Source organism: Rana temporaria, chromosome 7 (assembly GCF_905171775.1).
Source record: "Rana temporaria chromosome 7, aRanTem1.1, whole genome shotgun sequence".
In the NCBI taxonomy this organism is placed as follows: Eukaryota; Metazoa; Chordata; class Amphibia; order Anura; family Ranidae; genus Rana; species Rana temporaria.
In genome coordinates, this window is record NC_053495.1 from 54,281,787 (window position 1) to 54,309,459 (window position 27,673).

At 41.1% G+C, this 27,673-nt stretch overlaps 2 protein-coding genes across 2 annotated transcripts in view; one reads left to right on the forward strand and one right to left on the reverse strand.

Moving 5' to 3' along the window:
• NT5DC2 (5'-nucleotidase domain containing 2) overlaps positions 1–10,761 on the forward strand; it is a 72,403-nt gene extending 61,642 nt beyond the window's left edge. The window contains exons 13-15 of the mRNA XM_040359400.1: positions 196–260; positions 3,938–4,224; positions 10,472–10,761. Of these exons, the coding sequence (XP_040215334.1) occupies positions 196–260; positions 3,938–4,199 (327 nt within the window). The 3' untranslated portion in view covers positions 4,200–4,224; positions 10,472–10,761. The remainder of the gene's footprint in view (positions 1–195; positions 261–3,937; positions 4,225–10,471) is intronic.
• A 9,252-nt stretch (positions 10,762–20,013) lies between these two features.
• The window catches only part of STAB1 (stabilin 1), a 357,595-nt gene continuing 349,935 nt past the window's right edge, over positions 20,014–27,673 (reverse strand). The window contains exons 68-69 of the mRNA XM_040361004.1: positions 24,191–24,304; positions 20,014–20,876 (exon numbers count right to left, since the gene is read on the reverse strand). Of these exons, the coding sequence (XP_040216938.1) occupies positions 20,823–20,876; positions 24,191–24,304 (168 nt within the window). The 3' untranslated portion in view covers positions 20,014–20,822. The remainder of the gene's footprint in view (positions 20,877–24,190; positions 24,305–27,673) is intronic.

Below are 27,673 nucleotides of genomic sequence, written 5' to 3' on the forward strand. Positions count from 1 at the left end.
TATCAATATATGCAATTATTTAACAGGAATACACAACTGCAATAAATGATCTTTTATTTACATGTTTTTAATAATCTTTTTATCTGCTATGCATTCCACTTTAATTCTGAATATAATGTAAACTATTGACCTTATTTTGACATAAATGGAATGTAGTAGTACAAATGATCAATGATTTTTTTTTTCTTATTCTAGATGTATCAAGATGCAGAATCAAAACAAGTTCTCAAGGAGTGGATGAGAGAGCGTCAAGAACTAAGGTAATGTTCATTTCGCTAAAGAAAATAAATAAGCTATTGTGCCGACTAGAACCCAACTGTCATTTAACTGGGCACATGAGAGGGCCAGGAGAGTGGTAGGGAACACCAGGTGAAGTGGATGCAGCTTCTCTTTAGATTAAGTTTTGAGATAACAATGCATATATGAAAAACAAACCCAAGAGGGCGCCTCCATCTAGGCATAGTGATTTATTAAAAATAATAAAAGACCATAAAAATGCACTCACTACTTTGAAACATACAATGGATATAAAACGTTTACACACCCCTGTTGAAATGTCAGGTTTCTGTGATTTAAAAAAAGAGAAATCATTTCAGAACGTTTTCCACCTTTAATGTGACCTCTAAACTCAATTGAAAAACAAACTGGAATCTTTTAGGGGGGGGGGGGGAGTAAAAATAAATAAAATATAATGATAATGTGGTTGCATAGGTGTGCACACCCTCTTATAACTGGGGATGTAGCTGTATTCAGAATTAAGCAATCACATTACAACTCATGTTAAATTGGAGTCAGTACACACCTGCCATCAGTTAAAGTGCCCCTGATTAACCCCAAATAAAGTTCAGCTATTCTAGTAGGTCTTTCCTGACATTTTCTTAGTCCAATCCTACAGCAAAAGCCATGGTCTGCAGAGAGCTTCCAAAGCATCAGAGGGATCTCATTGTTAAAAGGTATAAGCCAGGAAAAAAGTACAAAAGAATTTCCAAGGCATTCAATATACCATGGAACACAGTGAAGACAGTCATCAAGTGGAGAAAATATGGCACAACAGTGACATTACCAAGAACTGGACGTTCCTCCAAAATTGGTGAAAAGGACGAGAAGAAAACTGGTCAGGGAGGCTGCCAAGAGGCTTACAGCAACATTAAAGGAGCTGCAGGAATATCTGGCAAGTACTGACTGTGTGGTACATGTGACAACAATCTTCTGTATTCTTTATATGTCTGGGCTATGGGGTAGAGTGGCAAGATGGAAGCCTACGAAGAAAAACACCCAAGCCTGGCTAAATTTTGCAAAAAGACGCAATGGGGATAGGATTGACTAGGAGAGAAGACATAGTTTTTCCTACTTTGTAGAAACAAACTATATGGCTCCTCTCCTTTGAAAGCACACGGATTTGTGTGTTTAGTCACACAAATCCCCGTGCTGGCACTCGTGCATGCAATCGCACGTGCCCGGCGGTGTGCACACCTTAAACTAATACTTTATTGAAGCACCTTTTGACTTTTTTTTACCACACTTTTTGTGTATGAGTCTATCAGCTTGGCACATCTTGACTTGCCATTTTTTGCCCACTCTTTGCAAAAACACTCAAAATCTGTCAGATTGTGAGGGCATCGCCTGTGCACAGCCCTCTTCAAATCGCCCCACAGATTATCAATCAGATTCAGGGCTGGGCTCTGGCTGGGCCATTCCAAAACTTCTAATGGTGAAGCTATTCCTTTGTTGATTTAGATATACGCTTTGGGTCGTTGTCATGCTGAAAGATGAAGTTCCTCTTCATGTTCAGCTTTCTAGCAGAAGCCTGAAGGTTTTTGCCAATATTGACTGGTACTGTATTTGGAACTGTTCATAATTTCCGCTACCTTGACTAAGGCCCCTGTTCCAGCTGAGAAAAAAACAGCCCCAAAGCATGATGCTGCCACCACCATGCATCACTGTGGTTGTGTTCTTCTGGTAATGTCCAGTGTTGTTTTTGTGCCAAACATATCTTTTGAAATTATGACTAAAAAGTTCAACCTTGGTTTTATCAGATCATAATACATTTTCCCACATGCTTTTGGGAGACTTCAGATGTGTTTTTGCAAAATTTAGCTGGGCTTGGATGTTTTTCTTCATAAGAAAGGGCTTTTTTCTGTCTTGCCACTCTACCCCATAGCCCAGACATGAAAAATACGGGAGACTGATGTCACATTTACCACACAGCCAGTACTTGCCAGATACAGTATTCCTGCAGCTCCTTTATAGTTGCTGTAGGCCTCCTTGCAGCCTTCCTGACTAGTTTTCTTGTCATCTTTTTATCAATTCTGGAGGGAAGTCCAGTTCTTGGTAATGTCAATGTTGTGCCATATTTGCTCCACTTGATGACTGTCTTTACTGTGTTCCATGGTATATCTAATGAAATTCTTTTGTACCCTTCTCCTGACTGATACCTTTTAACAATGAGATCCCTCTGATGCTTTGGAAGCTCTCTGCGGACCATGGCTTTTGCTGTAGGATGGGACTAAGAAAAGAAAATGTCAGGAAAAACCTACTAGAACAGCAGAACTATATTTGTGGTTAATCAGAGGCACTTTAAATGATGGCAGGTGTGTACTGACTCCTATTTAACATGAGTTTCAATGTGATTGCATAATTCTGAACACAGCTACATCCCCAGTTATAAGAGGGTGTGCACACTTATGCAACCACATTATTATTATTTTTTTTATTTTTACTTCCCATCTCTAAAAGATTTCAGCTTGTTTTTCAATTGAGTTGTACAGCTTATAGGTCACATTAAAGGTGGAAAAAGTTCTGAAATTATTTATCTTTGTTCTATTTTTGTACACTGCAGAAACCTGATATTTTAACAGAGGTGTGTAGTCATTTTATATCCACTGTATGTGTGTGTTTATATATGATGGCTGTACAGTAAAACATGACATTATATATTTTGTGCTGATCAGAGCGGATGTGGAAAGTAGATTGGAGGGGGGGGGGGGGGGGCAACCACAAGCGCACATATCTAAGTTGCACCAAGACAGCAGGTAAAAACAACCTGGAGGAGAAGGAAGATTGGGTCACAGGACAGGTGACAGGAACGTTCCCATACAATGGCGGCTGCCACCTGGGGGAGTTCCTGTCACTGGAGGCAATTTTGGGGCCTCAATGCGGCTTGGATATTCTGATCATGGAGTAATGGATAAAATTATATTGACTATCTAAAGTCTAATCGTAAGAAACATCTTGAGACACCCAGCTTGACTGGGACCCAATCCTTCTCCTCCCCCTGGGTTGTTTTTACTTGCTGTCTTGGTGCAACTTGGATATGTGCACTTGTTGTTGCCCCCCCTTGTCTGCTGTGGGGGAGTACCCTCGTGTGCCCTTACCATTGCTGCTGTCACTGGCTGACCGTTACTCTTGATTATAGTAATTAACTCCTGAAGAAGCAGTTGTCACTGCGAAACATGTAGAGAATTTTGACGAATTACATCATGTGCCCTCAACACCATCTGAGGACACCACATCGCCAGAAAAAAACTTAAATCTGTGTCTTTGTAATTATCGTTTTTACTCATGTCCATAGATATACCGATATGTCCTTCTCTTTTAACAAATTTTGTATAAATAAAATGTAAATTTGTTTATTACTGTTGTGGTGACTTCTTGGGTATAGAGATAGTCCATTTTATTTTTTGCTGGGGACACAATAGGGGTAGCCCCTAGCTTTCCAAATCTTGCTATCAGAGGGATGATGGTACCCCTATACTTTGTAATACTAGAGTTACTTTGAGGCATATACTTCATTTACATGGCTTCTTTTAAAAGGTAAATCTGCCATAACGTGCTACTTTGCAGCGCTTTAACTTTCAGGGGGCCTGACGTTTTTTTTTAGGAAGACTCAACAGCCACTTAAGCTACATGGATGTTCACTGTTTTTCTTTAATTCCAGATCTATTACAAAGAACCTATTTAACCCCCAGTTTGGAAGCATTTTTAGAACTTATCACAACCCAACCTACTTCTCTAGAAGGCTCATCAGATTTTCAGACATCTATATGTCTTCTATTGGTTGCCTATTAAATTATGATATCAACTTTACATTCTATCCACGACGTACCCCACTGCAGCATGAAGCACCTCTGTGGATGGACCAACTATGCACAGGTTGCATGAAGACCCCTTTCCTTGGTGAGATGGTTCATATCCGGTGACATCTACTGACTCTATTTTCATCAGGTAAGTAACACGTGGACAGAACTACATACAGTTTATGCATCAAATGGTATTGTACACTTCTAAAAAAAAAAAAAAAAAATACAATGCAAAGGACAATGTCTGTATTTTCAATTTTTTTTACAGTTCAGTTGAGAATTGAGAACAGTAATCTGGTATAGCCACGTTTCATCTAGTTTTCCATAAAACTCTTAGCTAGTAAAAACACTGCAGATAAAACTTGTAAAATACTGTGCCTTTTAAATTAGATTATTTTGGCAGAAAGGAGTGAAAATTGAGCATGTGCCATGTTCACATTTGCTGTTTAATTAAAAGTCCCTTTGGGAAGTGTTGCATTTACCATGCATGTTTGTGGTACGAGTCATCAAGACATACAGTGGGTACGGAAAGTATTCTGAACCCCTTAAATTTTTCACTCTTTGTTATATTGCAGCATTTGCTAAAATCATTTAAGTACATTTTTTTCCTCATTAATGTACACACAGCACCCCATATTGACAGAAAAACACAGAATAGTTTAAAATTTGGCAGATTTATTAAAAAAGAAAAACTGAAATATCACATGGTCTAAGTATTCAGACCTGTTAGGCTCAGTATTTAGTAGAAGCACCCTTTTGATCTAATACAGCCATGAGTCTTTTTGGGAAAGACACGTTTTTCACACCTGGATTTGGGGATCCTTTGCTATTCCTCCTTGCAGATCCTCTCCAGTTCTGTCAGGTTGGATGGTAAACGTTGGTGGACAGTCATTTTTAGGTCTTTTCAGAGATGCTTAATTGGGTTTAAGTCAGGGCTCTGGCTGGGCCATTCAAGATCGTCACAGAGTTGTTGTGAAGCCACTCTTCGTTATTTTAGCTGTGTGCTTGGGGTCATTGTCTTGTTGGAAGGTAAACCTTCGGCCCAGTCTGAGGTCCTGAGCACTCTGGAGAAGGTTTTCATCCAGGATATCCCTGTACTTGGCCGCATTCATCTTTCCCTCGATTGCAACTAGTCGTCCTGTCCCTGCAGTTGAAAAACACCCCCACAACATGATGCTGCCACCACCATGCTTCACTGTTGGGACTGTATTGGACAGGTGATGAGCAGTGCCTGGTTTTCTCCACACATACCGCTTAGAATTAAGGCCAAAAAGTTCTATCTTGGTCATCAGACCAGAGAATCTTATTTCTCACCATATTGGAGTCCTTCAGGTGTTTTTTTTTGCAAACTCCATGCAGGCTTTCATGTGTCTTGCACGGAGAAGAGGCTACTCTGCCCTAAAGCCCAGGAGGGCTGCAGTGATGGTTGACTTTCTACAACTTTCTCCCGACTGCATCTCTGGAACTCAGCCACAGTGATCTTTGGGTTCTTCTTTAGCTCTCTCATCAAGGCTCTTCTCCCCCGATAGCTGTTTGGCTGGACGGCCAGCTCTAGGAATGGTTCTGGTCATCCCAAACGTCTTTCATTTCAGGATTATGGAGGCCACTGTGCTCTTAGGACACTTAAGTGCAGCAGAATTTTTTTGTAACCTTGGCCAGATCCATGCCTTGCCACAATTCTGTCTTGGAGCTCTTCAGGCAGTTTCTTTTGACCTCATGATTCTCAGTTGTAAGGTCTTATATAGACAGGTGTGTGGCTTTCCTAATAAAGTCCAATCAGTATAATCAATGAATATGTAGAACCATCTCAAGGATGATCAGAAGAAATGGACAGCACCTGAGTTAAATATGAGTGTCACAGCAAAGGGTCTGAATACTTGGGACCATGTGATATTTCAGTTTTTCTTTTTTAATAAATCTGCAAAAATGTCAACAATTCTGTGTTTTTTCTTTCAATATGGGGTGCTGTGTGTACAATAATGAGGAAAAAAATGAACTTAAAGGGGCTGTAAAGGAAAAAAAAATTCCCCTAAATAGCTTCCTTTACCTTAGTGCAGTCCTCCTTCACTTACCTCATCCTCCCATTTTGCTTTTAAATGTCCTTATTTCTTCTGAGAAATCCTCACTTCCTGTTCTTCTGTCTGTAACTCCACACAGTAATGTGAGGCTTTCTCCCTGGTGTTGAGAAAGCCTCTTGAGGGGGGAGGGGTCGAGCAGACAAGTCAGGACGCTCTCTACTTTGCAGATAGAGAAAGGAGCTGTGTGTTAGTGGGCGTCCTGACACTCCTGCTCGCCCCCTCAAGCTTTCTCCACACCAGGGAAGCTATTTAGGGAAAAAATGTTTTTCCTTCACAACCCCTTTAAATGATTTTAGCAAATGGCTGCAATTTAACAAAGAGTGAAAAATGTAAGGGGGTCTGAATACTTTCCGTACCCACTGTAAGTAGTATGTATAGTTAGTGTGGCTGGGACAACTCATGGGCTTATATAAGATACATTTGTTGGCTGCCATACATGACCTTTTTCCTCTGAAAAATGCTATCTATATTTCCTATTTTTTTAAGTCTTAGGCCACGTTCACACCATGGAGCAAAGACCTGAGTTTTTCTGCACGCGTTCTGCAAAGGCACAAAGAAAACAATTGATTTCTATGTACCTCGTTTATACCACAACACTACTATCACATGCAGATTTTTTCTGTGCAGGAATCTGCATCTTCTATAAAACTCCCTGTAACGTGTATGAAAACTGATCTAAACCCTTGTCTCTGCAAGTGTAATATGCACATTTCACCATCTGTTTTTCTGCAGGTATGGTGTGAAAGAGAAAGTAGAAAATACAGTTTGTGCATTAGGGGCCAGATTCACAAAGAGATACGACGGTGTAACTACAGATACACCATCGTATCTCTGACTTACACTGGTCCTATCTATGCGCCTGATTCATAGAATCAGTTACGCATAGATAGGGCTAGATCCGACAGTGTTACAATGTGTTACACTGTCGGATCTTTTTTTCAATTTCAAAATGGCGCCGGGGGCGTTCCCGCTGATTTACGATAAATAATATGTAAATCAGCGAGATACGCAAATTCACAAACGTACGCGGACCTGTCGCAGTGTTCTTACGCCGTTTCCGTAGCGGTTTTCCGTCGTATACTTACCCCTTCTTTTATCAGGCGCAGCCAATGTTAAGTATAGCCGGCGTTCCCGCGTCTAATTTGAATTTTCCTATGTCGTTTGCGTACGCTGATTCACGAACACGCGCGTCGCAAGTCCCGCTCACGTCGCAACCACTGACGTCCTAGTGACGTCAGTGGGAGCAATGCACGCCGGGAAATTCCCCGGACGGCGCCTGCGCATTTAAATCGGCGCGGGAACGCGCCTGATTTAAATAGTACACTCCCCTAGCCGCGGAATTCGAATTCCGCCGGGGGAGTTAGGATCCGCCGTCGCAAGTTTGGAGGTAAGTTGTTTGTGAATTAGCCACTTGCCTCCTAAACTTGCGGGAGCGGATCTTAATTCACGTAGATCGAGCGGATCTATAGATCCGCTGCGCTACGTTAATCTGGCCCAATGTGTTCTTCCTTTACTCTATAGTAGATTTCCTGCTGTGCATACAGGTCAGTGATTCCATATAGCCAGGCAGCTAGCATTTCAGAAGGAGTTCAGCAGTTTGCAGCATCTATTTTTCTGTCAGTATAGTTTTTCTCGGGTATGTTTTTATTTTTTTACAGGCTCTCCCCATTAGTGCTCAGCAATTAATATTGTTAGAGGCCGACGGGTTTTACCCCCTTCCAAAAAAGTTTTAGTTGGAATTGGTTATTAAAAGAGCTGAATAGAGATTTTGCAGAGTCGGAGATAATGTCTCGCCATTATTATTTTTTTTATTTAGCTATTGTGGAGAATATACACTCGCCTTGTGTGCATTTTTCTTTTGTAAGCACATCATTTACAATAATAATCTCACAAAAATAATTAGGTAAATGATGCATATTTTTCCATTGGCAGTTTAGTTCTTGCACAACAAGATTAGGCATTTCTTCTTTTACCCACAAAATGGAGTAACATTGTAATAGGACATCCTGCTGCCCAATAGGGGATGAGGGACTCACTGTAGCTATCGAGATTAATGAGTGAAATCTATACACAGCAATAAACATAGCTCATGTCATTATACCAAAAAGCGTAATATTACCTGCAGTGTTGTAGGTGATATGTAAGTAATATGCAATGTGGCATGAGGGCAAAGGAATATGGTATTGGGTGAACATTCATTTACTATAATGAGATTAAAATGTGCATTTCATGTACACTACCCTTAAAGGATAACTTCACTTAAAAGTTTGATTTATTATTTTTTGTTTTGGGAGCCTGTAAAGCACTGCACCAGCGATCAGTAGATCTCCTGCGGATCTGTCAGTGTATCGGCTTGCTCGTACCTTGTAAGAGGAGGCCAATACATTCTCACAGGAAGAATCGATGAACTCACAGCACCATGGTAGTTCATTGAAAGCCGCAAAGGCTGCTGGACCTTGTAGTTTCCCATTCAGAGGACTGTGTTTGAGTGATGCAGCCAGGTGGGCGGAGCGGGCCAATTCTGGCAGCAGACACGGGGAGAAGATCGCATGGGCCGATGCATTCATAACATGTTAGATGTTACACCCTGAATGTTGGTGTAACGTCTTAGGCCTCGTACACATGGACCGCCGGACCGTTTTCATCGGACATGTCCGCTGCTGGATTTTGGTCTGATGGTTGTACACACCATCAAACCAAAATCCCTGCGTACAGGATACGCGGTGACGTGGCCACGGCCCTGGAAGGTCAATGCTTCCACGCATGCGTCGAATCACTTTGACGCATGCGAGGGCTTTCGGCCGAGCGGACATGTCCGGTGAGTCTGTACAGACGACCGAACATGCTAAGAAACATTTGTCCGCTGGAAACCTGTCCGATCCGCCGGAAAATTGTCCGGTCGGACGTACAGACGACCGAACATGTCCGCGGAAACTGGTCTGCGGACCAGTTTCAGCAGACATGTTTGGTCATGTGTACGAGGCCTTACATGTTATGAAAAGCAAACTTTCCTTTAAAGAGAATCTATCATGAAACCCCCCCAAAAAAATGCTTTTATAAAGTGCAGACACTAAGGGCTTGTTCACACTTGGTTGCATTTCTAGCTTAACAAACGCTCCTATAGCATTAATGCACTTTAATATAGGCGTTAGACTGGCATTTTACAAGTGTTACTGATGCGTTAAAAATACTCCCCAAACTACCTATGCGCAGTTTTTCTGCTTTCGATGTGTGTTAGGGAAGGTGCGTTAAAACCGCTTCACAAATCAAGAATTACAAGAAATTAACAATTTGAGGTGTGGCTTGTCACAGTGAATGTTTCCTGTACATGCTCCATTAGCAGGGAAGGCAGCAGCATGGATTCCTTTACTACGCTTTATCTCATGTTTGGCCTCCTGTAGATGATGCTGATGTGTGAGCAATTGGTTGAGCAGAGGAGGAGGGCATCCAGGCACTATTGGGTACATCCAGTTGTCTCCCAGAGAGATTCTAAAGGGCACTTTCAAGCCCTTGATTAAGATACGCACCTACCCTTAGAAGCTGATGTCCGCCATCTTCAAACAGCGCAAACAGGAAGTGCATAGAAGGAAGTGACGGCAGGACACTTTATGCTTTCCTCTATTATTACCAGACATTGTGGGACATTATATTCCCCCTGCATGAGTTTTTTTTAAAAACTCATTTTAGCGCGCTGCAAAATGCCTGCCTGTGCGTTTGCAGGACGCTACCATAGACTTGAATGGGAGGTGTTGAAAGGCTTCAAACTTCTCCAGACTCGATATGAGGCTTAAATTTTGAAACAAAGCAATGTAATGCAATGCTAACACTTCATGTTTTGATAATGTAATGAGGTCTATAGTGTCATTTACAAGGGTCTTTGAGGAGCATTAAAAATCCTTTCAATGCCAGTGTGAACTCATCCTAATACCTGCAGGCTGCAGACACCAGGCTATTTTGATAAGCAAAGCTTCAGCACTTCTTGGTTGTAGGAAAGCTCACCCATGCCTTTCTGCCTCCAACACCTTTCTATTGGTCAGCAAAGTAGCCAATCATAAGGAATGTGGTGAGAGGTTGAAGCAAGCTCCAGCACTACTTGAAAATATTTGCCTGTCAGACTAGACCAGCATTCAGCAACAGGGTATTAGAATCTGCTGCAGGTGTGTGCCAGCATCTCTGGGTGCCTACACGTTATACCGCTGTTTGTTTTATAGCAGAATCTCATTAATGACAATGAATTGTTCATTAACAATAACATTATGTCAGCATCTACTGAACCATCAGAATCCAAACATAACCAAAATGTTTTTTTGGCAGATCACCAGACCTGAGACTTGCCATATAACATGTTATGGTCATCGAATCCGTCTCCGTGTCAAATTCCGTCTAGTGATGCATCCTCTGAAACCTGGGATTATTCATTGCTAAAGCTCCTAGATGCTGCCAAATATGTCTGTTGGTCTGTATGTTCAATGTACTTGGCCATTTAGCAGTCTGATGATTGTAGTGATCTCAATGTATAGTGTAGTCCGATTAGATAATTGATATTTAGATGTTAGTATGATGACTATAAATTTGTTGTTCCGCAGCAACACACTAGGCTCTCCAGAGAATGCATTTTATTTAACTTCCAATAACGAACCAAGTCAGAAGTCCACAGATGATACAAAATCCAACAGAGCATATAATTCAAATCTCTTCCTAGACCTGTGCCTTCATATCAGAGAATATATTCTCAGTGACAAGACTGACTGCCAGCTTGAATGTCTCAAATACTGGTCTCACACTGGAGGGAGGGGTTCTTCCAGGTCAACCAATTGTTTACCTGAATGAATACCCCCTCAAGTCTAATTACCATCAATAAATACTTCCTAACGTATGTAAACAATATAACCTTTGAGGTTAAGGGGCCATACCTCACATACACCTAGGTAGTCTTGGACAAGATTAACACATCTAAGGGTCTTCAGCTGTCCTTTTGATATGTGTTTGGCCACTAACCCCTTTGGTCAGCAAACGCCCCTTGATGTGTAATCTTGAATGCCTGTATGTAACACATATATATATCATGCCATACATATAACACAATATTTTAAATACCTACACATATATATTAATATTACAACAATGATGTCCTTGCTGATCTGAATGATGCATGCTTTAGTTTTTAGGGTGTAAGACCTTATATATAATATAATAACACTACACGTTATGTCAATGTTTCTGCGTCATTTGATGCCAGCTTCAGGTGTGATGTCCTTCAGTCCATCCTTGCGGTGCTACCCCCTCCCCCTCAGTACTGCTTTTGGACATCCCAACGTTTTTAGACTTCTATGTCCCTCAATGAGCGAGACAGAACATAGAATTGTTGTATTCAACCCTAAATCCTTTTCTTGGAGTCCACTAAGGAACAGAAATTCCACCCTTTTGTGTTTATGATTGTAATCTCTGTACTGCTTTTGCTACAATACTGAGGCAACGCTGGTAAGTAGGAGGGTGATACAATTCTTTTTTTCTAATCCTGTATGTGGCAGTATAAACTGAAGCTTTAAGACTTCCTATGTCTCTCAATGGACTGCAAGAAAAGGCTATTACGGGGAGTACACAAATCATGAAATCTGAACAAAGCACATCCTTCATACTGTGTACTTGTTTATATCCAAATCTCTGAGTGTGATTTCTCTCTGCTGCCTGGTTCTTCTGTTATCTGCATGAGTCACTTCTGACAACTCTTCCCAGGACCAACAGAAAAATGGTGGTAGGGGAGGAGAGCTCCAGCACAAAGACTGTGATTGACAGCTACAGCTGTGCTTGTTTTCCTGTACTGTGAGGAGAGGATGGGGTGTCCCTCCCCTCTCCTCAGCTTTAGAGTTTTTCTCCCCTAGCTGTGCAGTGTGTGAATTCAGATCGACACCCCCTGCTTTGTGCTTCTGAGAGATGCTGGGTAAATTCTGTGTTGTAGAACACTGTCCAGGGCAGATGGTACAGATACAAGTTCTATAGGATGATTGGTTTTATCTCTGTGTATCATCTGAGGCCAGTCACTTCACTGGGTATATGCAAGGGTTTTCAACCACTATTTTTTAGGTCGTTGCGTGTACACAGAACTGAGCCATTTTATATTGCTTATTTCTTACCAAGTATAGCTTTAACATCATTTAAAAATATCAGCACAGAATGTTTTTTTATTTGGTAATGCAGGTACCAATATACCTTGTTTGCCTTGATATGTTTTGGGTGAAATTGTTGCAGCATTTACTATGGTGGCAAATTTTTATCGTTGCTTTATTTTTGCTGCCTCTTTTAAAGTGAGTGAGGCAAAAAACTGTTTAATTTTTTCTACATTGCCCATGGCAACCAGAATTTTGTTTTTATTCCTCCATAGAAGGAATGGAAGTGATACTCAGTTGGCATGGGCAGATTGTCAGATAGGGGAAATGTTTTAAAGTATTTCTATGGTCTCAGCATACACTTTCATTTATAACATCGTAATAGCAATGCAAACTATAATTATTTTTAAAAATCGAATATATGCTTACTTAAAAAAAAATCTCCTTTCATGTTGTTAGTGCTGCCTATCTCTTTTCACAACATTTTTCCCTTCATGATTTGCAGCTCCTGTTCTGCTGTTTACTTTTAGTTTCTAAGGAATATACAGCTCTGTGCAAATGTCTTAGGCAAGTGTAAAGAAATGCTGTAAACTAAGAATGCTTTCAAAACTATTTATTTTAATTTTTTACTTTTATAAATTTATAAAATGCTAAGCGAGTCAACAGGAGAAAATGTAAATGGAATCAGTGTTTGGTGTGACTACCCTTTTGGCTTCAAACAGCATGAATGCTTCTAGATGGGAAGGAAATAACCTCCGAACTGTCTCTTATGATCCCAGACAGACTTGGTTATATTGAGATCAGGGCTTTGTGGGGACCAACCAGGACGCCTTGTTCTTAATGCTGAAGATCGTTCTTAATGACATTATTTTGTCCTGCTGCAGAACAAATTTGGGGATAATTGCTCGCCTCTCTGATTGTATGGCATGATGAAGTAGTATCTGCCTATGTTTCTCAGCATTGGGGACACCACTGATTGAGAACCGTAATCACAGTGGTCGACTAAGAAAACTTAAAGCGGAGTTCCACCCAAAAATGGAACTTCGGCTTTTCGGAATCCCCCCCCCCCCCCCTCCTCCGGTATCACATTTGGCACATTTTTCAGGGGGGAGGAGGGAGCAAATACCTGGATTACTCCACTTACGACAATCACCACGTCTGGCTCCTTCTCTGTCCCCCCTCCCACTGTCTTCTGGGAGACACACAGGTCCCAGAAGACAGCAGGGACCAGTAGGGTCACGCAGTGCGACTCTGGCATGCGCCGTACAGAACCTGATTCCCTTACTGAAGATGGCAGCGGTAGTACCCCGAGAGCCGAGGGACAGATCCGCTTCAGGTGCCGGCATTGTGGGTGCCCAGGACAGGTAAGTGTCCATATATTAAAAGTCAGCAGCTGCAGTATTTGTATCTGCTGACTTTAATTATTTATTTTTCTCTGGCGGAACACCGCTTTAAATTGTGTGTGTGTTACCCTAGCGTTTCATATTCCTAAAACAAAATTAAAAAATGGAAGGGGTAGTGGCGCTGTCTAGAATAGAGGCTGAATGTACCAATAAGGTACGGATGTGACTTGTATGTGATCAAACCAAGTGAAAAGAATACAAGTACCTGAGTGTGATAATATGTGATGGCCTAATTGGCATATAATATACACTCTGAAAGTTGTACAACAAATGTGCAAAAAATGGCTCTGAGCCGCAAAGGTGGTCACTCAGTGTGTGAACTGTAAGTTAAGTGATGCCACAGAATTACAAACTTAGATATATCAGATAAACCGTGATCATTAATCAGTGGTAAATGAAATCAAAAAATATATATATGTACCGGCGTGGTGGTGAATACCAATAAGTGTGTAACTTAGCAATAAATGCAGTGAGGCTATAACAAAATAAAAATAAGAGTAGATAGATGCATAAGTCCAATGGTTAAATATAGCAGCCACACTATACAGTCCACGTAATGTCAAAAAATAAAAATAAAAATAAAAATATTAATGAAAATAAACATAACTTAAAAAGAATATATGTTTAGATAAGTGTCCGTGAGCTGGTGCACCCACGAGGGGTGATAAATCACAAAAAATGCAGTGGTGGATTCGCACAGTGCTCCGGTGCTCCCCTCCTGGGTCCCTACTCACCAAAGGCACTCACCCCTGCAGGGGTAAAGTGCAAGTAGAATGGATCTCCAGCAGCTGCGATATCGTTCTGCCTGGGTCCTATGGATGCACAGATGTCCTGGCCTGGATGGCTCTGCTTCTTTTTTATTAATTCCGGGATTCCTCCAATGAAAAAAATATTCTCATGGCGCAGTATGTTCAAAAAATGGGGGGTTTTATTTGTTTAATTAACACTGCCACTGAGGCATGTGCAATACAGCATACATAAAATAAAACGTTATTAAAACCAATTTCCAATGGGTATTGGGATAAGGACAATTGGTGGGGATAAAATATAAAAACAAAGTAGTAGGCAATCAGCATGCAAAAGCATAAGCCTCCCAGCACAGCACTACTAGCCGGTAAGATCGTAAGTGTCGTCTCCAGCTGGGGAACGCCGCGCGCTCCACAGGGTAACAGCTGATCAATCCGGATTGATCAGCTGTTACCCTGTGGAGCGCGCGGCGTTCCCCAGCTGGAGACGACACTTACGATCTTACCGGCTAGTAGTGCTGTGCTGGGAGGCTTATGCTTTTGCATGCTGATTGCCTACTACTTTGTTTTTATATTTTATCCCCACCAATTGTCCTTATCCCAATACCCATTGGAAATTGGTTTTAATAACGTTTTATTTTATGTATGCTGTATTGCACATGCCTCAGTGGCAGTGTTAATTAAACAAATAAAACCCCCCATTTTTTGAACATACTGCGCCATGAGAATATTTTTTTCATTGGAGGAATCCCGGAATTAATAAAAAAGAAGCAGAGCCATCCAGGCCAGGACATCTGTGCATCCATAGGACCCAGGCAGAACGATATCGCAGCTGCTGGAGATCCATTCTACTTGCACTTTACCCCTGCAGGGGTGAGTGCCTTTGGTGAGTAGGGACCCAGGAGGGGAGCACCGGAGCACTGTGCGAATCCACCACTGCATTTTTTGTGATTTATCACCCCTCGTGGGTGCACCAGCTCACGGACACTTATCTAAACATATATTCTTTTTAAGTTATGTTTATTTTCATTAATATTTTTATTTTTATTTTTATTTTTATTTTTTGACATTACGTGGACTGTATAGTGTGGCTGCTATATTTAACCATTGGACTTATGCATCTATCTACTCTTATTTTTATTTTGTTATAGCCTCACTGCATTTATTGCTAAGTTACACACTTATTGGTATTCACCACCACGCCGGTACATATATATATTTTTTGATTTCATTTACCACTGATTAATGATCACGGTTTATCTGATATATCTAAGTTTGTAATTCTGTGGCATCACTTAACTTACAGTTCACACACTGAGTGACCACCTTTGCGGCTCAGAGCCATTTTTTGCACATTTGTTGTACAACTTTCAGAGTGTATATTATATGCCAATTAGGCCATCACATATTATCACACTCAGGTACTTGTATTCTTTTCACTTGGTTTGATCACATACAAGTCACATCCGTACCTTATTGGTACATTCAGCCTCTATTCTAGACAGCGCCACTACCCCTTCCATTTTTTAATTTAGTTCAGTTTGTATCCCCTAGGGGATTACTTATTAGGGGGGCTGCAGTCTCCAGTTACATTCACACTCACCGTCTCTGAGTTATTTATAATACTGACACCACCCTAGTTCATTGCTATACCCTCACATACTCTCTCCTAAGCGCGGTACACCTCCCCTATATTCCTAAAACAGACCTGCTGTACCATGTACTTGTATGAGAAAGTATCCTGTTCTCTTTGTATTGCTTCCTTTATGTGAAATCCCTGGTGTTCCTGCCAGTCCCTCTGCTTTCCTATTAAAATTGACCACACTAAGCAGGGCAACACACCATGGTCAGTTCTCTAGCTGTGCTGGGAACTCAGCCTGCTCGCCTCCACTGATCAGACTTGTCCTGAACCCCCCCCCCCCCCCCCCCCCCCCCCAGCCTTTCACTGAGAAGCTCAGTGCCCTGCTACTTCTCCTCCCCTGGCTCTTATGCAGCTGGTAACAGAGGGAAGGTGATTACTTATAAATACCCCCCTTTTTTTTTTTTATAATGTTTTCTTAACTACTTCCATTACCAGGCCTATTTGGCACTCCTCTCCTACATGTAACTATCATAATTCTTTTGCTAAAAAATTGCAGAACTCCCAACTATTATATATGTTTTTTTTTTAGCAGAGACCCTAGGGAATAAAATGGTGGTCGCTGCAACTTTAATGTTTGTCACAAGGTATTTGCGCCGCAATTTTTCAAACGCGTTTTGGGGGGAAAAATCATACAAAAGAAAAAAAAAAAACACTAAAGTTAGCCCGATTTTTTTTTTCCTTTTCTTTTTTTGTATAATGTGAAAGATGTTACATGAGTAGATAGATAACTAACATATCACGCTTTAAAATTGCGCACACTTGTGGAATGGTGCCAGACTTCAGTACTTAAAAATCTTAATAGGCGATTCTTTAAAATGTTTTACAGGTTACCTGTTTAGAGTTACCGAAGAAGTCTTAGATTAGAATTATCGCTCTCACTCTAAAGTTCACAGAGATACCTCATGTGTGGTTTCAACGCCATTTACATATGCGGGCACAACGTACGTATGCGTTTTTTTTAAATTTTTTATTTTACCGCTGCCGGCCGATTTATTCTCCAGCTCACCAATCGCACAGGCGAGCCGGTAGAAGCACGCCAAGGCGTCAAGATGTCCTGCCGCCTAAAAAAACAATCAATCTGCTCAACAGCCGCTATGATTGTTTTTTTCATGACAGGGAATTGCTGGCAGATGGTCACAACCAGGAATGCCAAGGGGTAAACTAAAGCATGGCGACCAGGATGGATGGGGGAATTTCCTTAAATATCAAAAATGAATTAAACAGTGTTTTTGATTTGTGGTGCGCAGATGCAGTGTATTTTTGCTTTAATTTGCAGCATTTTTTCATTCCTGCCTAAAACTTGTGCACAGTTCTGTATATCCCATGATACAGTTGTGATTCCTGTACTGACTGCCTCCTCTGTAGCTCAGGAGGCATGCTATGTGAATTCTGTGACCCAGCAATGTTTACACAATTCAAGCACATATGTATGCAGATCTTCACAGAGTAAGTAGGTAGAAATAAAATGTGGAAAAAGTGTATGATTTATAATGTTGACCATGGACATGCTTTAGGAGCTCTGTTATATGTTATGAAATGTCATTAACACAATTTACATACTTTTAAATAAAAAGCTTTCTTTTTATGACCTACGTTATATTGTAATACAAATGTTGTATTTTCTTTCCAGCCGTGGATGTTATAATAAGAGTCATATGGTGAAGTGTGTGTAGTCATGTGCTGGGCACCCCAGCCTCACTGTAACCAATTACACATTGCTTGGACATGAATGTGGTCACTATACAGTAATCACATGACAAACATGCTGCAATGTTATCTCTATTCAGTTTGTGTATCTAGACCCATTCATGTGGTATGTCTAGGAATGAATTTCGAACTAGGCCACATAGTCCATGTACCCGGGTGCACCCTTTAAAATTATAGTGCCTATGGCCATTTGCTCGTCAAAATCCAGCTCCCTGTGCAAAAACATTATTCCTTGCACTAGATGGGTATCCTGTGTGTGTCCCACTTCCTCCAATCACTGCTGATTAATAATTTCACTCCTTGTCCATCAGTGTGCAAAAACAGCGTTTATTACATACAGGGGCACAGGTACTTATCTGGTGGTTTTTATACTGTGTGCCAGCATTGTAACTGAAGAATAGCAGCTGCTGTTTTTCCTGACCTGGGACTGAGGTGAGCCTGGAGAGCAATGGCGGGTCTCACTGGTGCAGTGCATGTAATAAATGACTGCAATCTGGGAAATGTCTGTTTTCATCAGATCTCATTTTATACGCCAGGACGGATGGGGAACGTATCGCTATACATCTGTTTTGAGCGAATCAAATGGCAGCCGGGTGTCAGCAGACACATCATTTTGGATGGCTAAGTAAACATGTCATTTGAAGACACTTCGTTTAAGCCTTTACTATACTTTTCTGCATGGTCTACCATACTGGATGTACCTTGATTTTTCAAGTTTGAGGTCTCTCATTTTGCATCATACTGTTTTTTTTTTTTTTTTTTTTTTTTTCCACGTCAGACTCTGCTCACATATGGCAACGAGACTAGCTCACGGTTCGACCGCCCATAGCGTCTCCCTTGTGGCTTCGCATCATCCGTGTGTTTATTATATTTATTTATTTTTTTATTTATTTGTTTTTTATTCCCCCTTATGTTTATTTTTTCCCCCTTTTTTTTTTTTTTTTTTCTTTTCTTTCTTTTTCCTTATATTTCATAATTTTTTTCCAAGTTGGTATTTTATACTCTTTTCTTTTTTTTTTTTTGTTATATGTATGGGTTCTTTTTCTTTTATACAATTACAGATTTGTCGTTTTTAAACCATTAATTATTCTTTTCGCAATTAACCAGTCTAACTACATTACTTGCTATTGTAACATAACTAGCCTCTTTTTTTTTTTTTTTTTTCCCTCCCCCCCTCCCCTCCCCCCCCCCCCCCCCTCCTTTCCCCCCCCTCCCTAGATCTGTGTGCCATGCAGTCTTCTCTTTGGTTTCTCACCTGTGTGCTTCTGCCATTCCCTGGACAAACTTTTCTGAAGATTTAAACACTTTCCATTTTTCCCATACCACCCTGTATTTGTCCTCTCCTCCCGTCTCTCCACAGGCAAGATACTCCATCTCTTCTATATACTCCACCCTTTCTATCCATTCTTTAATTGATGGCCTCTTCGGATGTAGCCAGTTTTTTGGGATCAGAGCCTTTGCTGCGTTTAGCAGTACTGGGACCAAAGTTGTTCCATATTGTTTTTTGTTTTTTTCAGTTCCGTGAAACAAACAGGACAGCGGGCTGCAGAGAATCCTCTCCCCTGTTATTTCTACTATATATTCCAAGATTTCCTTCCAATATTCCTGTATTCTCGGGCAGTCCCACCATATATGCAGAGTTGTTCCTTTTTGCTTACAGTTTCTCCAACATAGCTCTGAATTATTTGGGTGAATCTTACTCATTCTTGATGGGGTCAGGTGCCATCGAACCATACATTTGTAGTTTGCTTCTACGGTGGTGTTGTCCGAAGCATGATTGTATACTGCACCTATCATTTGTAATTTATCGATCTTTTTACCCAAGTCGTTTTCCCACTTTTCTAAAAAGGGGAGAGTTTCCTGGGTCTCGAGCTCAGTTAATATCCCGTATGCTTTTGATATACCGTGTATCAGGGGCTTGTCCATATTGCATATTTTTTCTATTGGGTGTAGTGTCTTCTCTTCCCTAATCGGTTGTGGTAATGTGCTCACAAAGTGTTTTAGCTGCAGATACTCCCATTCACTCATCTTTTGTTCTCCTTCTCCTATCTTTATATCTTGTCTTAATTTAATTTTTCCCCTGTTTTGCATCATACTGTTATATCTACTGTTGGGCCTTTGACGTATCCATCTCTCTTTTTATATTACGGCACTCCAAATTATTTTAGGAAAGGCGTCCATTTCCTGTACTCCTTTTGGAGTATTATCCCTACTTTTAGAAGGCAAGTAAATGAAATACAAAAAAAAATACGAGTTTACCATTCTGCTTTATTCCAATTCCTGTAAACATGATTCCTGAAACTCGTCTCCAAAAATGAAAGAAAAGCAGCACATTTATGATATAGTAGTTTCCAGAGATTTTATTGGAAATTGTGGAAGTTGGATTTGACCTGGGTTGCCAAATCTCATGTAAGAAATAGCTCATTAATGCCCAGGGGATATAAAATGTTTGGAAATCACCATATTAAATCAGATTCTGCGTACATAATGTGCATGTAATAAATGACTGCAATTTGGCAACCCTGCTTTTGATATTGTAGTTTATGATGTTCTGGAAAGAGTTAACATACCAAATGATTTAGTTTTAGGTGGATGCTGACAGGCTGAATCATCCACTTTGTCTCCAGAGGATCGCATTGGCGTGGTGCCTTGACTTCTCTCCCCCAGGATTCACTGCTCATTGTCTTTTTTATGTCAAGTGAGGGCTCCAAATCCTCCTGTTGTATTATTTCTACTGTAAAATGAGGAATAATTTGAGAATCCAGTGGGGAGCGCAAGTCCATTGGTAATGTTAGGCAGACATAGCCAGGACCTCAGAATTTGAACTGTCAGGATCCCAAATAAGTATATAAATCCAGGTTGTGATTCATTCGGTTGGTTTCTGTGGCTTAAACTTCAACAGATTTTTATAAATATACATAATCTAAATTTACAAATATAAATGTGCATGAATATTTCTTGGTGATCATTCATAGGTCTTCCTTCTTAAAGGTCCTAGACATGGTCCAGCCATCTAATGCCCCAATAATTTGTAAACCATTTTCGGCATGTTGTTCCAGGCTAGCGAAGAATTTTGGAGAAGTCAAAAGCCTCATCCCCATCATTAGACGGATCCTAGGCAGAAAAGAGTAACTTAAAATTAATAGAAACCAGGGCATGACCATAACTGGACCAAGATTTTTATTACAACAGACATTACTCATTAAGAACAAGTAAACTTACTGCAGATTTAAATTCCAACTTTGGCTAGGGAAGATGGGTTTGGACCAATCCCGGAAGGAAGTGGAAACTTCTACTCCATGCTGCCCACTCAACTGCAGCCAGAGCATTCCCACCCTACAGCTACATGTACACAAAGGGGCAGGGATGCTTATGACATCACTGACTTTATATGGCTGTGTGGCAATACTAGATCAATATTGTCAGAAACATCCCCACTTCTTTACGCATGTCCAGCTGCAATGTGGGGAACGCCCTGGTTTCAGTTGATTGGGCAGCAGCAACAGCTTCCCCCCAGGTTTGAACCTAACCCAAGCTCATCCCTAAAGCTGACCAAGTGTAATGCTTTCCATACACCAAGCTTTTTGGGAACTTTCAACCAAAAAAAAACTTGTCAAAGTTATCATTTGATTCAGAGTTCCCAGCAATTGAATTTGATAGACCTTGATCAAAACTACAAATTAAATTTAAATTGCCACTCAAAATGCATTTCTGTTTGATTCCAACCCTAATTTCAGTTTTTGGCTTAAAACTAGAAAGATATTTTAAGCAAAGATGGTGGATTGCTCTGGATTTTTCTAAATCAAAACCTGATGGGAAGCGCCCAAGATTACCAGGTAGCAGATCAGCCTAACTACTGGTATCTACAACATGACAGCAATGTGATCTGTAAACTGGAATGCTGAGGACCTTTCGTCGCCCTCACCCCACCCCCCAACAAAGCAGGCATTTTCAGGGGAAAAACGGGGATTGATTTACTTGCACTTGCTCCAGAGCTTAGTAAATGAGGCAAAGCTTCACTTTGGAAAGAACACCCAATCACATGCAAGGAAAATAAAAAAAAATGCATTTTTGCTTGTACAGGATTGGATAATGGAAGTCAGCAGCACTTTCCCTCAGATCTAGAGCAACTGCAGTGCACAGTATATTTGCCTTTAGTAGATCAATCTTACTGTGTACTACAAAACGGATATGTTCTTGCATACCACTGGGAGCAATGGGGAATGTTTCTGCCTACTTAACCAGTTCCCGACCCCGCATGTACATATACGTCCACAATATGGCACGTACAGGCACATGGGCGTACATGTACGTCCTTGCCTATTAGCGGGTGGGGGGTCCGATCGGGACCCCCCCCCCCACTACATGCGGAGGTCGGGTCCGCTCAGGGAGCGATCCGGGACCACGGCGCGGCTATTTGTTTATAATCGCTCCCCGGAGCTGAAGAACGGGGAAAGCCTTATGTAAACACAGCTTCCCCGTGCTTCACTATGGCGGCGTATCGATCGAGTGATCCCTTATATAAGGGAGACTCGATCAATGACGTCAGTCCTACAGCCACACCCCCCTACAGTTGTAAACACATACTAGGTGAACCCTAACTCCTACAGCGCCACCTGTGGTTAACTCCCAAACTGCAACTGTCATTTTCACAATAAAGAATGCAATTTAAATGCATTTTTTGCTGTGAAAATGACAATGGTCCCAAAAATGTGTCAAAATTGTCCGAAGTGTCCGCCATAATGTCGCAGTCACGAAAAAAATTGCTGATTGCCGCCATTAGTAGTAAAAAAAAAAGAATTCATAAAAATGCAATAAAACTATCCCCTATTTTGTAAACGCTATAAATTTTGCGCAAACCAATCGATAAACGCTTATTGCGATTTTTTTTACTAAAAATAGGTAGAAGAATACGTATCGGCCTAAACTGAGGAAAAAAAATGTTTTTATATATGTTTTTGGGGGATATTTATTATAGCAAAAAGTAAAAAATATTGCATTTTTTTCAAAATTGTCGCTCTATTTTTGTTTATAGCGCAAAAACTAAAAACCGCAGATGTGATCAAATACCACCAAAAGAAAGCTCTATTTGTGGGGGAAAAAAGGACGCCAATTTTGTTTGGAAACCACGTCGCACGACCGCGCAATTGTCAAAGCGACGCAGTCCCGTACTGTAAAAACACCTTGGGTCTTTAGGCTGCATATTGGTCCGGGGCTTAACTGGTTAAAGTGGTATTAAACCCAAAGGCAGACATTTTATTATTTTGGCCCTTCCCAGTCCCGGTGGCTGCATTAATTTTGTATTTTAGCCTTTTTTTGCTTTATTTTCATCTGGTGATCCTGCCAGTAAGTCTATTGTTTTTCAACAGAACACACTGTCCTGCAGATGTAGCATTTTGTGTTAAATGGTTTGTTTCAACCCTCTAACAGATGTTACAATGGTCACTTTTTAATTTACGTAAAACCTTTGTCCTGAAAGGAACAAAACTGTTATTTTTTCTAAATTATTAGATGGAGTTTGGCTTCAATGTGTTAATATATGTAAAGTTGTAGTACATCTAACATGCCACTCCCCCCAGACTGACAATGCTGCTGGCCAAAGGCATCTGTTGCTCCTTCATCCAGAGTGTAAGCACCCGAATATAAGTGTTACTGACCAGATATCACCAGGTAAAAAAAAAAAGCCTTAAAAAGGGGTTGTAAACCCTCCTGTTTTTTCACCTTAATGCATCCTATGCATTAAGGTAAAAAAACTTCTGGCAGTCACAAGCCCCCCAGCTTTACTTACCTGAAGCCCTGGAATGTCCCACGGTGAGGACAAGCTGTCTCTCTGCCCAGGGTTCTCCACTCATGATTGGATAGATTGATAGCAGCGCAGCCATTGGCTCCCCACTGCTGTCAATTAAATCGAATGATGCTGGGGGGCAGGCCGAGTCCTGCATTTGGCGGCTATGAACGCCAAGTGCTGGACTCGGGAGCACTTCCGCAAGGTAACCCCTCGTGAGAGCGCTATTCCTAGGGGGTTATCTGATGCGGGGAGGAGCAGTGAGAGCCGCCAGGAGACCCCAGAAGATGGCGTTCGGGGTCACTCTATGCAAAACAAACTGCACAGTCGAGGTAAATATGCCATGTTTGTTATTAAAATAAAAAAATATCTAACCTTTAGTATCACTTTAAGAAAGAAAACAAATGCAGCCACACCTAATAAATGGCAAGCTGCAATATATTACATTTTTGGTTTGGGGTTTAATACCACTTTAAAGCAGAAATAAATTCTCCTCTCCTTTAGAGCTGAGGGCAGTGCCACCCTGGCACATAGGGACCGTGCCAGTGTATGCGCAACTCAGTTTACATGCCACAGAATACAGGAAGGTGTTCCATGTCTGTTCATTCATTTTTTTTTAATGCTTTCAGTTAAACATTATTACCTCAAACTGGTCAAAGAAACTGTTGGCTCCATAAACTGGATTTGGAAAGTTTACTAGCGGAGGATTCACAACGTCTTGCATATCTAGATCATCATCATCATCATCATCTTCCCCCTGTAATAAAAAATGTGCATGAATGAGCAACAGTCAGTGGAGCCATTTTCAAACAAAGCCAGAAATGATATATCTGTTGAAATTATATAATTGACTATGACAAGATCCAAAGTGGTGTCAACAGGATATATTTTTAAAAAGAAAAAAAAAAAGTTGGTATTGCTTATGGAATGTAAACATGTTCTTCTCTATTTATTTATTATGATAAAAGTAACCAGTTCAATATAAACTAAAGGAGGAGTCAACGTTTCCAGGCGCAGAGCCATTTATTGGACTCTCCTCTCACTGTTCCGCCATTTATTATTTTACTCACCTGGGTCTCCACAACTCCAACCTCTTCATTTTGTGTTGACTTGTATTTCTTTGTAGGTACAACACTTTTTTTAGTAAAATGTTGTTGCACAGTGAATGGTTTTTGTATTATTGTAGATATATGTTATTTTTTATATCCATATGCACTTTGACCTTTGTATTATATGCAGTAGGAATTTCATCTCATATCATTTAGATGTGAGTCTATCCAACAGAAGGTTCTATAATGTAACTCTATTGGACAGGCTCTATATCATATTGAAACAAGTATGTATTGGGTTGTAATGGCTTCTAGGGGTTGTAGAAACAGGTTTCTGTTTGTCTTAGAAAAGATCTATGTTTGTCCCAAGCATCTTTTAATTTAGTTACTGTTAACCTCTGCTAAAGTCTGTTCCAAGAATCGGCTATAATCAACTCTTTCAAGTGATACTAAAGGTTTGAATAATAATAAAAAAAAATAACAGACATGTCATACTTACTTACACTGTGCAGTTAGTTTTGCACAGAGTGGCCCCGAACGCTGTGGCAGCTCCTCCCCATATCAGATAACCCCACAGGGGAAGCGCTCTTCCGGGGGGTTACCTTGCAGGCACGCACCCGTGCCCCGCCCACCCACGTCATTGGATTTGATTGACAGCAGCGGAAGCCCCAGGCAGAGAGATGGCGTGTCCTCGCTGTGGGACATTCCAGGGCTCAGGTATGTAAAGCTGGGGGGCTGGTGACTGACGTTTTGTTCACCCTAATGCATAGGATGCATTAAGGAGAAAAAACAGGATGGTTAACAATCCCTTTCAGTTAAAAATACTTGCTCAAGTTTGTTTAAAATGTCCCCCTTTCCCTTCTTTCTTTAAGACTGTACATATTAGCTTCCTGCAATCTCTCTCAATATACAGTATCTCACAAAAGTGAGTACACCCCTCACATTTTTGAAAATAATTATATTATATCTTTTCATGTGACAACACTTTTGTTGCCAGCGGTTTAGACATTAATGGCTGTGTGTTGAGTTATTTTGAGGGGACAGCAAATTTACACTGTTATACAAGCTGTACACTCACTACTTTACATTGTAGCAAAGTGTCATCACATTAAAAGAGATATCAAATATTTACAAAAAATTGAGGGGTCTACTTACTGTTGAGATATTTTGTATGTTTTGTCCTCCAGACCTTTTGCCATTTTTGTTGTTTGTTTCTGGACTCATTCTATCTCATCAAACCTGTGTACTTCGTTTTATTTTTTGTAATTTTTTTAGGTGAATGGGTGGGGGTACAATGTACCCCTTACTCATTAACATAGGGTGGGGGGGCAGGATCTGGGCACCCCCCCCTTGTTAAAGGGGGCTTAGAGATTCAGATAAGCCCCCTGCCTGCAGACCCCGACAACCAACGGCCAGGGTTGTTGCAAAAGGGCCCTTGTCCTCTTCAACATGATGACAAAGCACCCACCCCCCCCATGGTTGAGGGCATGCGACCTAGTACAGTTCAGGTGGGAGGGGGCGCCCCCACCCCCTTTCCTGACGTGCCAGTCTGTGAGCTCGAATAAGGGCCTGGTATCGATTTTGGGGGGGAAAACCCCCACGCAGTTTTTTCGACATGTTTTTTTTCGGCTGAAGGGTTTGGAATGCTCTTGGAGGGGGGGGGACCCATGCAGGTTTTTTTCTTTTTATTTGGCGTTCCCCTTCAAGATCATCAAAGCACAAGATGCATGTCAAAGTCGGATCAGTTAGGACGGTGATCGGAATTCAGAGATATTCAAAGGGCTAAAGTAGGATCAATGTCAGACCAAAATAGTGCAGGGAGCATTTACAAAGTCGGACCGACTTATGTCAGACCAGTTAAGACGGCTCTTATAGGGAAACATTGATTTTAACACGTCATGTGACATGAGCTCCCAATGTCGTGGCGTTGGTCATATAAGTGTGACCCCTGGCCTCACACATACAGACTGAGGGTCCATTCGCATCAGCTGCTGCGTTAGAATGCAGAGGTTGGAGTGCGATGTGATCAGTGTAGTACCATTGCCCTGGTCTAAGCCCATTGCACTATTCGCATTTTTTATAAAACAAACTTGAAATGTCACACAGAAAAGTTGTATTACGTTCCATCGCCTGGCACAGGGCGACTGTGCTGCACTGGAAAAAAGTATTTTCGGCCGTACTTTTCTTCAGCGCATACCGCCCATACACCACCACAATGTGGTGGTGTGAACCAGCAAAACAAGACACAAGGCATTTTGCCCTGTCCTGCAGTAGGGGTGCTGTGGGACTGTGCTGGAAAAGCCACCCAAAGCACCTGGTGTTAGTGTACCTTTAATACAACAGGACCTAGCACAGAGTTTTGTGGACCACCACTAGTGACTGGTCTATTCCAAATGAATCGCATTTTCAACCACACTCAGTTATTGATCTTTTAGTGCTAGTTCACACCAGACGCAGTTCCGTATGCTTTTTTCCTGCACAGTGTTTTCCATGTATTCCAATGGCTCTAGTTCCCACCATGCAGTCAGTTTCTAATCAGTTTTTGCACTGGAAACTGACTGCATGGTGTGAACTAGAACCATTGAAATACATGGAAAACACTGTGCAGGAAAAAAGCATACGGAACTGCGTCTGGTGTGAACTGGCTCTTACCCAAGTGCCTATCCGCTGAACCACCCAAAAGTTAGGTGGTAGCTTAGACAGATTTATTATAAAATAATTATGTGGAACTGTATCAAATACTTTGCAGAAATTATAATTTTATATAGTCAGAAATGTAGTTAAACATGATCTGCTCCCAGTAAAGCCATGGTGCTTTGGATTTAGCAAGCTGTATGTTTTATTGATCATTGATCCTTCATTTTAGCAGTTATTACAATAATTTCACTACTACAGATGTTAAACTTGCTGGCTCATAGTTGCCAGTTTCTTCTTTACAATGCTTGTGAATAGGTAAAATGTTTTTAGTAAATAGTACCAGCTTGAAGACAATACATGCCACCTTTGGGTTCATTAGGGGTACATACAGGTGCTCTCCTAAAGGTAAAACATTAGGAATAGTTAAGTAAATGTTGACC